We start from the raw sequence: 16,691 nt of genomic DNA, 5'->3' as shown, positions 1-16,691 counted from the left end.
AGTGGGGGATGAAAAGGGGGAGGGAAGAAATTAAACCCTCTCCTGCCTCAGTTTCCCCACAAAGCATGCCCGGAGAGTTCTGTCTCCCTTCTGTCAGCCCTAAGATGTTCCAGAGAATCTGTTTGGACATTTAAAGACTCAGGAGGGTGGCTTGTTTTGTCTTGAAACTGTTCTTGTTATCCAGTCGTTTTCATTCTCCTTTTATTAAAATACAACGGGTGAGATGTTGGGGTCTCCTCCCCTGCCATGGAGCCCTGGGAGATGGGCCCTGGGGGGGAGACACGGGGTTTCCCTGCCCCTGCTCAGTCTCATTTCCCATTGGTTGGTTTGGGTTCCCCGGTGTGGCCAAGGACCCTCGGGTCCTGTGACTGCGGGGTTCCTGAGAGAGCCCCAGCCATGCGGCAGGAGAAATAAACATCTCTGAAACATCTACCACAAATCTGTCCATATATACTTCATTTCCACGGGACTCCTGGTTTGAAATATGCTTGTTGCAGTAACCCCCGCTGCAACATGGGGTGACTCACAGGCATATAGCTAAGCATGCATATCTATCTCAGCAATATCATCTCCCTGTTCAGCGCTCTCCTGATGCAGGAAAAGAAAAATGCAAGAGCTATAAACGCATCAGGAGGAGACAGGAGGAGATGAAGTCATAATAGAGAGGCAGAAAGTATGTTTATCTTGTGGAGACTGTGCTGGGCACTCAGATCATTTAGTTTGTGATAAATATTTAAAAGTGTCACAGGGCCAAATGACAGGGAGTTTAGGAAACAAGAGAGATGATCTAATTTAAAAGTTTCAAGCTGAGATTTTTCCTGTGGAGCTGTTCATTTACCAACAGATAGGAATCAGTGGACAGCTGTATTGTTTTTGATATTCCTGTGATAATCATGCTATTAATTGCTTGTGCTGGTCTACATTTTTTAGCGTTTTTGTGGGGGTACGTCAGGAAAAAGTCTGGGTGATATACAAAGTGTTTGCTACCGATAATCCCAAACAGGAGTTATGCTCTCTATAACAAATACAATCCATCAGTACAGCCTTCAAGACTAATAGAAAATTTTCATGCATTTTACTGAGATAACATAACTACTAACATCCATTAACTTATTTATTTTTAAAGATTTAATGTTTAATTCAGCATTGCTACTTGTCTCTCTTCTCATTTTTCTAGATAAGTGTGACAGGGTATGAGATCCTGCCCTTTTGTTCCAAAGCCACGTGCTGGACAGCCCACATACTTACCTGATTATGAGTTCAAAGCCTTGTGCAGGTTGATTTAAGTGCTCTTTTAACTGATTGATTGATCCCGCAAAGGAAAAAAAGAACCACAAACCTTTGCTGGAGCACTGGCGTTTGCTTTTGATACACCACAAATTGAAATCGTGGCAAGGGTAGTGGAGCAGAAATAGTGATGGATTCAGTCCCAGCATGGTTGATGATTGCCTGTCATTAACTTTTCTTGTTTTGATGGTCTTCAGCCTGTTTATGTATTCTGTATCTTGAAGACTCCCCATTAGATATTTTTGTGTGTTTCACAATGTGAGGGTCACAGTGAGGCTTTGGGTTTGGATTTTTTTTTCTGTCTGCAGTCAGTGGAAGATCCCAACAAATTGCTATTGTTTTGAGTGCTTGTTGCTAACTAAGATGACTGTCTTCTGATATGCTTCTCAGTGTGTAACCCCTCTGGGTTTTTACACCATTGTATTAGAATTGTATTCCTCTTCTCAGGAAAGAAATCATCTTTGTGTGTTAAAGTCTCACTTTTCATATAATATACTAAGAGTATATAGAGTGTTTTCCCCTCTTCTCTTGAGAGGTTGATGGAAGAGACAGTGCCCTGAGAGATCAAAAGTGCATTATCTCTTTGATGTCCTACCTCTCCTCATAAATAAGATAGAAAGCGTCTGGTAGGGAAAAAGGAACAAGACATAGATTTTGTTTGTAAAACTGTACAAGTTAAAAAAAAAAAAGAGAGAGAAGAGAAGACCATGTTTTTGGATTTGATTACTAGTTTCCTTAATGGACACCAGAATTTTGAACAGCAAGGCCACAATGGACCAGGCCATGGTTTTAATCCTTATTTCCATTGGTAGATTTTCAGCTTTGCAGATTTTTACTGTGAAGGTGCTGAAGCATTGGCAGAAGTTGCCCAGAGAAGCTGTGAATGCCCCATCCCTGGAAGTGTTTAAGGCCAGATTGGACAGGGCTTTGAGCAACCTGGTCTAGTGGAAGGGGTCACTGCTGGGGGGTTTGGAATGAAATGATCTTCAAGATCCCTTCCAACCCAAAAGACTCTGTGATTCTTCAATGATTCTATAATTTTAGATTTTGAGGGTTTTTTAATGAATACTAGTGTTACCAAACAAGTGCTACTTCTTGGGAAATGGCACTTTTACAAAATCCTGGCATTTCTGAAAACACGTGATGCTCCCAAAATAAATTCCAGGTTTCAAATTATTTGCCCGCTGAGTTAACATGCCTAAAATCTCCAGGTTCTGGAACATACTCATTTCTCTAGTTTATCTTCAACTAAATGAACAGGACATAAAGCATTTAGAGAAATTATGTTTTCCCAGTCCTTCCACCTAATTACTGTGAAAGATTTATGGCAAATAAGTCTAGCTGCATATTGCCAAACTCAGAATGGGAAGTTTCCTGCTATAAAAGTATAAGTCTTTCAAATGTCAGCTCACTTGTGAGTGTACCAAAACAAGTATTTTGAGTCCCATTAGAGTTGACTAACAGTTTTTCTGCTTTTTTTTTTTTTTTTCACTTCATATTTCTGGGATTAGAATATAGCAAACACATTGAATAGCTATTTATTGGTCTAAAATGTGATGCTATTCAAAACAGAGTACATCCATCTCTGCTACTGTGAAGATCTAATATTTTTGGTTTGAGTCCTCTTTATCATTTTTTTAAAGGAAAAGGGGGAGGATGGGAACGTGAAAGGGATTTTCATTATAAGAGTGGGGGACAGTGCAGGAATTACATTTTGAGGGGCTTCGATTAAAATGAAAACCTCCTGTGAGACTGCAAATCTCAATTCATGTAAAAGTGTATGTCTACTGTTACTATAGAGGTTATACTGTCCAGGAAGAAAGTCCACACAAACCCAGTTTGCACATGGCCTTTGAGCAAATGGAATTTTTTGAGTCTTCCATAGAGAAAAAAAAAAAAAAGGGGGGGGGGGGGGTGGCGCAGGGGGTAGAACAGTCATATTTCAAGAGTATCAGGATTTTTCATGCAACACTGTAGAGGTATCCTCTTATTCCAGTCTGTGTCAAGTTTCTCTTTCCACTGTCTGCTAAGAACTGTTGCAATTTTACCCTTAAAAACTTACATGCTTGGCTATGATCTTTTGGGGGGAGAGCTGACATCTCCAGGCAACACCTTCACAAGTGCTTCATTACTGCATATATGGAAGTAGATCCTTTTTACACAGCATATTTCACATGAGCGATGCTTCTTTCTATGAAATGTAAGGGCAGAACAAAGTGATTAAAGTCATTAATGTTTATGCAGCAGATAAAGGACGTATCAGGCAGGCTGCACTCAGTCTGGTATGTCTGTCTGTACAAGATTGTGCTGGGGCTACGAACTCATTTTCAATTGACCATGTAGTATGTAGATTGGATTGAACCTGTGATTATCTTTTGTTAAAGAGAGTATGCGTGCATGCACGTGTGTGTGTGTGTGTGTGTCAGAGAGTGTTCTGCATCTTCATCTCAGTCTACCAATTACTATTTAACTCAATTTAATGATTAGACTTTCTGGCAGGAAAATGTAAAAAGGAGCTGGATTTAGTACAGGTGAAGCATAACTCCCTACTATGCAAAGTTTCTGCGCACAACACCTTGATTATAATTCATTAGCACTTAATAAGAACTGAATTTTTATTTGAAGGTCAACTAAATTAAATCACATACTAATTAATTTAAAAAATAAAGTAGTGATTAATTATTTCCAGGTATTCACCAAAGTCTGGGCTTCTGTGGGAGTGCCATTGAAAGCAAGTCACTGATTTTCTGCATTCTCTGAAATGGAGTCAAGTTCAGTTGGCTGGAGGGCTTGTGTTTTCAGAAACAGAATTAGGTATATGACTTGGCTAGGGGTTACCCCTAAAAATCCTCTTTGGGCAACCCAGAAGCCAGTTAGTATCCTGCTTGTAAAATGTAATGGGTATAAATTCCTCTTTCGCCAGCTGTAGCTCTCTGTATGGAAAAAAATTGATGTCCTAAAGACATAAATGATTGAGAAGGGATAAACTGAAAGATAGAGCATTTTAAATGCAGGGCAGCTGTGCAAATCGACATAAATTAGTCATTGGTAAGTGCATGAAAAAGATTGACTGAAAGGCCAATATGTGCAGAAAGAGGTGTTTAAAATCAGCTCCTAGGTATATATTAAGACATCTAAATGACTGACCTGATTTTCAGAAGTGCTGAGCATTCAGCAGCTGCCAATGAAATGTTTTTACTTCACCCTTGGGCTATGATTAGACCTAAATTTCAACCTGAAAAATTTCAATTTTAGGTAACTGAAAAAGAAACTTTTTAAATGAAAGAATTTCAACATCCTCAGCCATAGCTGTGGCTTTGCATGCCTACTACAGTGAAAACATTCATCTGTCCCTTAGTTAGAAGGATTTCTGGGAAAGCAAAGTGGCTAACACAAGCTAATTTGCGGGCTTTGGGGTTTTTTAACCAGGGACATCAGCACCACGATCCAACCAGCCACTTAACAACTTCCACAAGGTTCACTTTGAGCTGTTTGTAACGTGGGTTTTTCACTTCTTCACATTTAATTTGACCTGAGTTGTGCATCCAGATGGGGTCCAGCCCCTGAACCATTCAAGAGGTATTTCTGCTTTACCCTTCACCAGTACTGGCATCTGCAACAGTGAGCACTAATCTACTTAGCTGGCTTATTTAAAGCCTCCTTATTTTTTAATATTAGCTGACCTGGAGCCATCCAGCTGCGCTCCCGTCAGTCCAGTGTGAGATCCTGCTCTTTCATCTCATCCCTCCAATCCTTTCTCCTGGACAGGCTCTAAACAAGACGGTCAGATTTTTCTCAGCCTTTTTTTTTCCCAGAGCCCTGTACAGCAGGTCCTGTCCCTTATGGCAGGAGAAGGGTGCCCATAGTTTTTATACCAGCTGCACCTGGAATTTCTTGGGTGGACAGAAGGTGAGATGCCCTTCTGTCAGCTTGAAGCACAAATGGGTGGGAGAAGTATTCAGTGGATGCCACCTGCAGAGATGAGCTGCTTGGTCTATTACCTGAAAACTTGCTAAAATATCTCTACGAGGTGTTGCACCTAAAAAGATCTGGTTTACCAAGCCATTTAAACTTGGGCTCCAATAAATCTAATTTGTTATAAAGACAGATTAAAATGAAATCTTGGTGGATATAAAAGTTACATTTTAAAGTCAAAGCTCAAGAATCTCCTCCTAACTTCTCATAAATCACCATTTTATAGTACTTCATTTTAACATATTTTGCTTGTTTTATGAGGTGAATACCCTAATCATGTGGCAGCCTCTGTGCACACCATTACCTGTAATTTTAGATGTCTGCTTGATTTCTTTCACTCTGGAAATATTCCACTCATTTATCACAGTATCATGCTTAAAAAAATAAAATGCACTGAACCTGTTTCTTTCCTAATGACCAGCTTTTTCCCTCTTCAATCTTCTTAGAGCTCCCTAAAACATGGGGATTTATCTATGCTGTGTACAGGACCCAGGTGTTTTGCACACTAGAAACTACTCAGTAAATAAGCCATACAGAGAGTAGCTGGGAATGTGAATTTTAAAAGATCATTAAAACCACTTAACATGCAGTTCTTACCATCTCCCTTCTTCCTTAGCTTTTGCAAAATCGTCTTAGAGCAATGTTGCCTTATACAGCCAAAAGAAAAAATGAATGGTATGGAAAAGCATGGGGATTTATGCAGGATTTAGACAAATAGTGCATGATTATTGCTAGGAAGGATAGGATTGATAGTTTACTCCAAGCTACGTGCTTTTCTTGGATATGAATTCAACATACGGTTGATAGAAGCAGTGAATATACTTGGGAAGTATTCTGATCAGTTTATTTAAAGCCTAAATATTTTGTTCACAGGTTGTTAAAGACTGGGGCTAATTCCCTGGTGGATTCAAGCATGCAGTCTCATAAGACACTTGTTCCAATAAAATGGAGGGGTGCTGAGGCAAGCACTCCTGACATGGACACTGCCACTCCAGCCAGCAAGGAGGAGTTTCGAGGGAACTAAGGGATGCTCAGACTTCAATGAGTACTTAAGCTCCTGATGTGCAGTAGATAAATGTGGCCTATCTTTGGCTTATTTATGCAACTGAATGTCCTGTTTGGTTCATTCATGTGTGATGTTAGGAACTGTGCTCCAGTGTGGTATCAGAAACACAGATTTTTTTTCAGTCCTGACTGGAGGAGTGTTAACCTTTACAGTCCCAATTTGTACTTACCCAAAGTAAGTAGTGCTCAGTATGTATGTTATCAAAAAGCTAAGCAATACTGTGCTGTGAAAGAATATCCTGGCTTGGATTCTCAGGTATGACTTAACAGATAATTAACTGTGTTAGGAGAAGACTAACATTGCTTTATGCCATTTTAGAAAATCAGGTGCATGAGAGGTGAACAAAGGCCTTAGGGATGGCCAGAGGCCATGTAGACCCTGGAATCATATAGGACTATAATACTAGGCTTATGCACAGTTGCACAAGGCTCCAAAGGGTTAAGTGAGCACAGAGGATCAGCTGAGTCTGAGGAATACCACTGCCCTACTGAAAACTTGCACACAGAAAGTAGTGTATCATCAGCATTTTTATTGATCACCGCCTTTGGTTTTACACTTCCACTTTTTCTTGGCACAGATTTGCTTCATAAATCTGGGTTTATTCCTTTGCTTTATTTTATTCTTGTTAATCCTGAAAGCAAATCTGTCTTTGAACCTTTTGGCTTGAATATTTAGTGCAATATTTGCATTTGAAAAGAAGGAACCTTTGATATGGTCTTGACCTTAAGGATATTGGAACTCAGAATCTGCATGATAACATCAGTCAAGATGTTACAGCTAGGCAGTAACTTCTGTCCATTGTCTGTTACTTTCAGAGACATGCTTTGCAAAAAACAACTTGTGAAAAACTATCAGTGTATATTGCCTGGTATAATTTGGAATTCAGTGCAGTTAAATTGCTTTCTCAAATACTGGGGCAATAGGACAACTGTTTATGACAAAAATGAAAGTTTAACACAAAACTATAATTCCTTAAGAATAATGCCCATGGGGCAGACTGCCAGCTGTGCCAATAGGTGGGAATAGCGAAGACACCCCTCCGTCTGATGCTCCACAACAAACGGCAGCATGATAGGGGCACATATGTCAGCCAAGCTCGAGGCTTCTTAAAATCCATTTGTTATCATTGACCACAGCACATAATTGTGCCTCTGATGCTGTGGATTGATTTTTGCATTAAATTGGAGTCATTCCTCATTCTGGGAAAAAAGGTGGCACCTGTGAACTGGGATTAAGGGCACCAGTCTGGAAGTATGAAGTATTGTGCAATAGGTATGGGATAAGAGAGCTCTAAGGGAGTGATGGGGCAGAGCTGCTTGCATGTCCCCCTCTCAAAGACTTTGATATCATACTTATCGTCACTTTTGACTGCTTGAAGGGCTGTGTTTGGGCCCTGGCATCATGGCACTCAAGGCAGAGGACTTCTTATTCCAGCTTTGCCAGTACAGTTCCTTTTACTAGCATGCAACTGTATCATACAGAAAAATATATCAATTTAGGGTATGGAGTTACAGGTAGTACAAATCTTGTCTTGACTGAAATCCTGAAAGCTTTGCCAAAAACTTCAGCAAACCCAGAATTTCCCTTTAAATGTGTTAAAAGCTTGCTTGAAAAATTCCCTGTAGAATTTTTGTGCTATTCCCATTTATACCAAAAGGTCCTTCAACTGGATTTTTGATTAAACTTGGAATTTGATAAAATTCTAATTTAGTTTTGCTCCAATTTAGGCTGATAAGGGTAATCCTTTGAACCTCATTGTACAGTATGTATGGTATGAAAGACTGGTGCACTGGTCTACCCAAGAAGAGTGGGTAGACATTAAGTTCATGGTAGGGTAAAAAAAAAGTGCAGCAAGTATAAAGTTTAGCAAATTGTACATCAGTGAGTTATTCTACTTTCAAACTTGGGTTTTTTAAACTTACTGTCATGCCAGAAAAGAAGTAAGAAACTGTGCAGGTAGTTAAATATTTGCCTTGGGGGATTATTTGCAGTTAATTAAAGCCACACACTTTCAGCACATACCTTTCCTACAGATTATTACATTTGGATCAGATTTTAACAACTCAGCTTTCTCACTTATCCATCTGAGATTATTTTTGGACACTTTCAGGAACTGAGTTTTACAGGGACATTCTTGGGTATATTGTAAGATTTGCTCAGCTATATTTTAGAGAGGGACCTTCCAGAATTTAAGCCATAGAAACACTGTCATAACGTAATTTATTATCACATGCTGTAGATCTTTTAGCACTGTCATTTTCTTTTTCCATCAAGCAGCATTCTAGAAAGCATCTCACACGGGAACACAAATACTAATTATCTGTTGCTGCTGTTACGACCTGGAGTGGACTTACCCCTGGCATCTGCACAATGTCCGGTTAGATCAGCACTGGTTTTTAACTAGGCTCAAAGAGAGCTCTTTATCCAGTGAAATCTGTGTGTGATGAGGATGAGCAAAACTAAATCAAGTGTCTGTGTTGCTGTATTACCTGAATGCAGTGGAATTATGCATTATGCATTTCTTGATCCCCATGCAAAAACTGACTGTTGTCAGAAAATGCTGTTTGACACAAAAAAAAAAATTCCCTGTGTTTATGAAGACCCTAGATAGCACAGCAATTGGACTTTCTGGCATGTAATTTAAGTCTCACTGTGCCACTGGTTCCAAGTATCACTTCGGGCAGTTTGTTTTGATAGTCTGCCCCAAAAAAGGAAAGCACTCTTGGCCACAATAATGACCTTGGGAGTTCTGTCATCAAGTGACATGAGGCTAGGATTTGCACAGGGATTTATGGGATCAACTGTTTCTGGAAAGATTTAAAGTTTCTACAAATCCAGCGGTGAAAAACTGTTATTCTAAATAAATAACAAATCACTTTATTTATCAAGTAGGTGGTTCATACTATTTCTCATAGATTTGTGCCGCTCCACTCATTAGGAATAAAATTCTTGGTAGCGCTGCTGGTTATTCTTATGCATCCTTCCTTGCCAGCTTCTGGTTTAAGGTTTGTACTGCAGGCAAAAAACTGTTCAGTAAGGGTAGGGATTCCAAAATCAGTTTGAATAATTGAAACCCACTAGTATACTTCTGTAGTTTATAAGACTGTAGTTAAACAGATAGAAAATCAATCAGTGTATCAAAATGCCAAATATGAAGCTGGCACCTGTGGGCTACCTCTAACTTAAGTTACTTTTCCAGCATGAAAGCTGCTTCAGGATTTATTTGTTTGTTTGCTTTTTCCTCAGATCCTCTGAAAGACTCCAAAGGCACGCAGGGGAGTGATTCAGTGGATCCTGTGGTGTGTGAACAAGATCAAGCCAAAGGTAAAAGTTTTGTATCAAAGTTTTTTAAGACAGATATAATGAACCAGTGTGAAACTTCAGTTCTTCCAGTGTCAGCATCCAGTGGGTGTCAGCCTGACCTCTGCCACCTTAAGGAAACGCTGTTGGCTAGTAGAGGTTGTGTGTCAGCCAGTCATGGGGCAGTAATCCCTGATGCTACTGGGAAAGCCATGTCTCTAAATAGGTTTAGCCATACTGATCCTGGGTGCATACCATTATCATTGTCCTCCTATGTTGTCACTGTGGTTCTGAAAGCCTGTGGGGTGTTTCTGTTCCTTCTCCTGACTGTCAAGTGCAAGTGCTTTACAACAGCTCCTATGAGAAACAGTGTCAAGGCTGAGCTGAAAAAGAAGAAAAACCTGTAAGTGCTGCAGGGTCAGTTTTGACCAGCTATTTGACAAACTTAATGTTTTGTATTGTTAAGTGATATTTTCATATATAAAATGTGTCTGACATTGTTCACTTAATAGAAGAAAAACAGTGTTTGGCTGAGAAATACCATGCTGTGTGCGAGATTCATGTTCTGTTTTGATGAATTTAGCATTGCCTGCATGCAACATCATCCTGATACCATTTTCTGTTTGTTGTATTAACAGGACAACAGGATGCTTCTGCAAATGAGGAGATTAAAACTGGGGCAGATTCCCAAGGCTCCTGCATGGAAATAGAAGGTACTCTATATGTGTCTTGAAATCAAAAAACAAGATTAACAAGCAAAAACACTTACATAGAATCATGGAATCATAGAATGTCTGGGATTGAAGGGACCTTAAAGATCATCTAGTTCCAACCCCCCTACCATGGGAAGGTGCACCTTCCACTAGACCAGGTTGCTCAAAGCCCCATCCAACCTGGCCTTCAACACTTCAAGGAATGGGGCATGGAGTATGTGTGTCTCTGGGATTGCAATGAGTCCCGGTGAGGACCCATGCTTGGAGTAGGCACATGGGATTTTGTGCTAAATCCCAGAAAGTTCAGTATCTTCAAGACTTTGCTCTGAACTAGAGCCCCTTGGATTTCCTTGGACAGTTTTTTCATTTTTACTCCTGGAGGAAAGTATCCTTTTCCCCTGTCAGTGTTTTTAGTGGCAAGGTCTTTAGTGGGTGTTAATCCTTTTATGTCCGTTTTGAAAAGCCTTATTCTTCATCTTTTTATCAAATTTATTCAGATCCACTGTTGAACCAAGAAGACAAAACAGAAGCTGAGATACCTTTGATTCTTGGTGCAGAGGAAAAGGAAGAAGAAGGAAAAGAAGAAGGAGGTGAGCCTATTATAAAACAGATGGAGAGAGAGAATGCTGCGGGACTCATGTTATCCTTTTCTATTGTGAGGAAACATGGAAAGAACACATTAAAGCTTTTTTTTTCCCCCTAAGAAAAATCCTTTTTTTGTCTTATTTTTGAGTATTATTTTGATATATTGGACTTGAATTTGCATAGGAAGCTAAGTGCAAAAAAGTGCACACTCAAGTTCAAAAGTGATGTTTAAATACGCTTCTCATTTTCAGCTTTTGCATTTAAGCACATAATACTGATTAAACAACCAATTTATGTCCATGTAAGTATCCTTTTGATCATGTTTGCTAAAAGCATCCAGAGTATTTAAAATAAATGGGTTTGATGGTTATTTGTGAAGTCATTAGTAGAGATTTAACTAAAGATTAACTAAAACTAGTAATTGTCATGAAGAAACCAATATTTGGAGCGAAAATGCAGAGTCTTCTGAAGCAGTAATTTTTTTCTGGGAGTAAAGTATTGAAAACCTTGGGAATGCTTTTGCAAGGAAATGTAGAAGTTTAAGTGTTGGATACTTCTGAGAACCCTGCAGTCATCTCACCATTTGTAAAGGCACACAGTTATATAAAAAATAATGTATTATGTAAATAATTATCTAATTTTAAAGTAAATGCAAGTTAATTATATGGTCATTTGTAGAGCCCAAGGTTGAATTTTACAGTTCCAAATTAAAATGCCAACATGATTTTTACTGAAAATTCTGGTCAATACTAACTGTGTTGTCCTAATTATGAAGTCCTTTTCTCAGCAACATTGACACCAACTTAATTGCAAACCTGCATTAGCAATATTGACAGTTTTCTTCACTGCAAAGCCAGGTTAATAGAACCTCTTTGTTCATATACAGCTAAACAATATTTCCTTCCCTTTTTTTTTTTTAATTTCAATTGCCTATCTGAGTTGAGACTAATCACATCTCCTTGTTATCATTTGTGCTAATGGTATTGGTTTTGTGCTGTGTTAATGATGATGAAGGTAGAATTGATATAATTCTTATGTTCAAATTCAGGTAAATGGTACCACACTACCTCAGTTGCAAACCCAGGTCATACAATACAGGCTCACTCTGATTGCAAATACCAATGTTGTTATGTTAATCTCCTCCAAATAGAAATTATTTACATTTTATTTTATGCATCATCACAAGCAAATTGGACAAAATTTATCTTCATTATTTGCACATTTTCTCCTCTTTACTACTGTAAAGTCCCCTACAGGACTGTCATTTAGTTGCCAGCAGAGAAATTATATTTCAACATCTCTTCTACTTACTACTAAAATATGCAACATTAAGGAAGAGCAGGTAATGTCAGAAAAGGGTTGTTCTTGGCACCTTTCCTTTTCCAGACCTTGATTTAGAAGTTTCAAATACTAAGTAAAGAGTTCTTGCTAAGTATTTTGGAACTTGTTCCTACCTGAGATCTCAGGTGTTGATACTGTGCAGGATTCATCTGATCCAAAGCTTGTTGAAGTCCATAGAAGGAGTGCCATCAGTTTAAGTGATCTTTTGGTAAGTTCCATGATAAGAGGAAATGTGTTGAGTCTGTGTGCAGGATAACAGCATAAATATTCTGTTCAGCTTCTTGCACATATACTATCTTTGGCACAGGGAAAATAAATGGGTGCTCTTGCAGACCAGGAGCAGAGAGGGACATAAAGACTTTCCCTTACATTGTTTCATTCTTGTGGGTATAACCACCCTCGTAGCTCATCTTGCTAGACGCTTCTTGTTCTGGTGGGCACAAATTCTGCCACATGGGTTTTGAAGGTTTACCATAAAGTGAAGTGGGTCTCAACAAAAAGAGGTAAAAAAGATCAGCTGAAGCTAAAACTGATAAAATAAGATATATTTCCCAATGAGAGGCTCCTCTTAATGGAAAGAGATTACCTGGCATAAAAAAGAGATTTAATATGTGACATTATTTTATGTAACCCAGGTGCTACCTCCTGAAGTAATTCAGCTGAACAGTTTTCCAACAGCACACACAGTACGTTTGACATAGAATGAAATACCATATTTTTGTCTAAGATTGTGGGAAAAAAGCTAACGTGGGACTGATAGTCCTGTTAAACAGAAATTCATGGATCTTAAGTTAGTTTGACCCATTCTAGATCTATGTGCATAGCCAAATGTAGCAACTACTAAAATGCAAACTACCTGGTCTTTCTGTTCTATGTGATATTTTTTGTGTGTGTTTTCAAACGCATCCCGGAGCAAAGGGTAGCACATACCTGCCTCTCTCTTCTCTCTGTCTCACTGGGACCATTAGATTCTTGGGAGTCATCTGCAATCCCTTCAGTCCTCAGCACTGGAGCTGTGTAAGCCACTAAAGGACCAACAAAGAACAAAATCCCTTTTCCAATCCTAAAGCTGGATTTCTGCTCAGTTACTGATTGCGGCTTTGAAATGTGCTAGGAATTTTTTCAATGATGTGGTTTTCCGTGGAAAAAATGTCTCTTTCTTGCTGTTTTAGAGATGTGCCACAGTGTACATGAACTTCTGACAAACCATAGGTTATCTTCTGATTTAATTGCACAAATTTTACTGCCAGCTCACCTCTGTCTTTTGGGGGTTTTTAGAGCTTGCAGGGTCCTTTCTGTATAGCTCATTTCACTTCACAGCTCCAGAGTCACACCATAGTGCGTATTCCCACGGAGTCCCAGATCCCGGTGCTTTCAAGGCTCTGGGACGCTGGGAGCCTGCAGGAATGAAGAATCAAAAACTTGGCAGTCGCACTACTATACCGCGTTGCCAATAGTAAGAACCAAGCCAGATTACCCTGAAGAATATAACAATGTGAGGCATTGTGTGTTTCATAAAAACCTGCTGTTGCTTTTTCCTAAATCAATAATAAAATATCACGTGTGCCAATTTATTCCCTTTTTTTCTACTGTAACTTGAAGTTATATATTATGAGGGAGGAGCTGAAGAGAAAAGGCAAACTAAGATGCTTTTTAATTTTTTTCCGACTACTATAATGCACTCATTCTGGTTCACAAAAGAAAAATGAAAATCTATGTTTCTTATAAGATTAGGGAATGTTCTCAAATCCCTTTATTAAAAACCAGAGTAAGTGGTGATCACTGACCTATTTGCTGACTAGATAAGTGTACACAGTTTAACAGACCTTTTGGCAGTCCTTTTATATATGTACACTTGGAAATACTCCTGTTGTGTTGTAATGACCATGCACTCAGCACTTATTTGTAGGTTTAATCAGCACATTTATTCCACAACACAGTTTGGAGCACGTGGAAGTAAATCCCATATTTATTTGCGTGAATATGCAGCCAATTTCTCCTCTGAGCCCACTCTCACCTCTGTCATCTTATTTCCCATCTATCTCCCTTCAGCAAGACATTCAGTATGATGATTTCGCTCACTAATCACCCTTATAAGTTGTTGAACACTTTGAAGGGGTAGGATTTCTGTCAGAACACTAGAAAATGAACAGTTATTGCTGTTATTTCTCTGTTTTCTCTCTTCTCTATTTGGGCTGAAATATTTTGTCATCTTGTGCCATCTGGAACATAGTTGGAGCTTGACCTGCGATGTTTCTCCACATGAAAAACATTAGAGTGGTTGGGTAGCATCCTCAACTTAACCATGAAGTTAGGGCTGGCTTGGGGGCAGGCTGGAGGAGGTTTCCATCATTTGCAGTACATTTGTCAATCTTCTGGTCAGTGCTTGTTTACTCTAAATTTGAAGTCTGCCTAATTTCAAATTTGAAGTCTGCCAAGTTCTCTTCTAGCTAAGACCAGTTTTGCTCAACAGTCTTTGTAACATGAATAACTGTAATCTGTAACTATGTAGGCAACATTTTGTCCATTCTTCACTTATTCATTTTACTTTAGCAGGAGTAGATAATTTTATGGCATAATCTTGGAGAGAGCTAAATATTTTAAAACCTGGGGAAAAGCTCTCATGTTTTATACCTTCAGTCTCAGGCATTTATGGGATTTTATATGCATTGGTAGAGTCATAAATAATGTCAAAATAATGGCTCAGTTATCAAAGTCAAAAATGTCAAAATGACATTTTGGCTGTAGAGAAACAACAGATGTCTTGAGAAAGATCATTTTGGAAAAATCTGACATTTTTAATATTGATTCATGGCAATTTTATTGCTTAACCAAACTCCTTTAATTCTTCAAGTGGAGAGAGATGAGACATTTTTGGGGGGGGTGGGTGTGGGGGGGGGGGGGGGGGGGAGGGAAGGGGGATAAAAGTCTTCCCTAGAATCTTTAAATAGGTAATTTCACTTTTTTTGGAAAGAGATTAATATTTTGGAGTGTTGTGACTTCTGAAGCTCTAGTAAAAAGGCTCCAACTTCTTTTATTCAGTTGCTCAAAGAGGAGAGGAATAAACATCCTGAACCAGATATAGTGTGTTTGGTGTTTGATAAGAGCCCATCCTGAATAGATCAGATGCCATTTTTTGGGCTGTTACAGCATATTCAGACACTAAATATGAAATATATCTTTAAAATCTTATTCTGACAGATGTTTAGCAAAGAGAAAAAAGTTCACCATTGGACCTTTTCAGAAATGCCGGAAAGGCTGTGGAACCAGAAGGTTGCAAATGGGTATTTAAAGCTCTGCAGAGATGTGGATTGTTGGGAAGCAGTAGAAGGGACTTGTGGGAGGTGCGCTGAGAAATTATGAGTGGAAATCCTAAAATGTGCCTCGCCTGTGAAGCCTCGCTTTGCATGCCTTTATTTTCTTGAGAACCTTGCGAAACTCCAGTGAACTTTTCAGCTGAAGTATCAGCCAGTTGAGGAGATTTTGTGACCAGATTATGTTCACCAGCCTGCTCTGCTGTGTTTGTTGTGGTCCAAGGGCTGTTTGGTCTATATCAAGCACTCTGCCCTCCTGAAGGCATTATAGCTGTGGCAGAGGAGGATATCCAATTTCTATGCCTCATGGAAGTAGCCAGGTGAGGCTCGCCTGCATCTTCTCTGCTCCATTTAAACATTGCAGACTGCAGAAGAGGAGTGGGGGTCTGACCCCATTGTCTGTGGGTTTATGTTTGTGGTGTGGGGGCTTTGGCAGTTGTGAAGTGGGAGGTATCCAGGCTCTAACATAAGCAAAGAGGCTTCACTGATGGTGCAGGATGGGGCAGCAAATGGGATGCACACCTCCTGCAGGGCTTTCCTGAGGGTTCTTCCCTGAGAATGCTGTGCAGCACTGTGCATTGGCAGTCAGGGCCATTATTACACTGTCAAAAGTCTGCTCTAGATATTGATTTCAGTCTCTTGAGGGGAAAAAAGTCATATTTTTTTTTCCTGCCACAGAAGGAATCTGTTTCTTTTCATTATTCTCCATACATCAGGTTCTAGCCTGAATGTACATAAAGAATAGGTGGTGCAAGATTAATTTGAAGTTATAATTATTTTTCATCCCTTGCAAGAAAAAATAATGGATTTTCTTCTGTGTGCTTTTCTAATAAAAAAGTAGAAAATGTAAGGAATTTTTCAGCTTAAATGTTTTGCTTGCTGTCACAGTTACTTTGTGTTATCAGACGTGATGATAAGGGTAAAACACAAAAAGCCAAAAGGAAAGAAAACAGGAAAACAACAATAGGGAATACTGTAAGAATGATAGCATTTAAGGTTTATTATCTCTATTTGATTGCTTTCTTCATTTCATTTGCAGTAACCAGAATAGAAATAGTATTATAAATTGGCAATTTTTATTGCATTTTAAAATATCATCTCTTTGTTCCT

The 16,691-nt window shown here is 39.1% G+C and overlaps 1 protein-coding gene and 1 long non-coding RNA gene across 10 annotated transcripts in view; one reads left to right on the top strand and one right to left on the bottom strand.

Moving 5' to 3' along the window:
- Nucleotides 1-16,691, top strand: part of MACROD2 (MACRO domain containing 2) — an 888,200-nt gene that overhangs the window by 834,667 nt on the left and 36,842 nt on the right. For all 8 annotated transcript variants that reach the window (XM_017745239.1, XM_017745241.1, XM_017745240.1 and 5 more), the window contains 3 exons: nucleotides 9,575-9,652; nucleotides 10,267-10,341; nucleotides 10,839-10,931. In XM_017745239.1, coding sequence (XP_017600728.1) covers nucleotides 9,575-9,652; nucleotides 10,267-10,341; nucleotides 10,839-10,931 — 246 coding nt within the window. The remainder of the gene's footprint in view (nucleotides 1-9,574; nucleotides 9,653-10,266; nucleotides 10,342-10,838; nucleotides 10,932-16,691) is intronic.
- The window catches only part of LOC108449348, a 32,042-nt gene continuing 17,665 nt past the window's right edge, over nucleotides 2,315-16,691 (bottom strand). The window contains exons 2-4 of one of the 2 annotated variants that reach the window (XR_001865512.1): nucleotides 12,381-13,665; nucleotides 9,884-10,011; nucleotides 2,315-3,478 (exon numbers count right to left, since the gene is read on the bottom strand). This is a non-coding gene — a long non-coding RNA (uncharacterized LOC108449348). Of the gene's footprint in view, nucleotides 3,479-9,659; nucleotides 10,012-12,380; nucleotides 13,666-16,691 lie in introns of those variants that run through there. The other variant, XR_001865511.1, reaches the window with a different exon arrangement.

The sequence above is a fragment of the Corvus brachyrhynchos genome, unplaced genomic scaffold, assembly GCF_000691975.1.
Source record: "Corvus brachyrhynchos isolate BGI_N302 unplaced genomic scaffold, ASM69197v1 scaffold69, whole genome shotgun sequence".
Classification (NCBI taxonomy): Eukaryota; Metazoa; Chordata; class Aves; order Passeriformes; family Corvidae; genus Corvus; species Corvus brachyrhynchos.
Note: the sequence above shows the minus strand (reverse complement) of the source record. Positions and strands in the feature narration are given on the sequence as shown.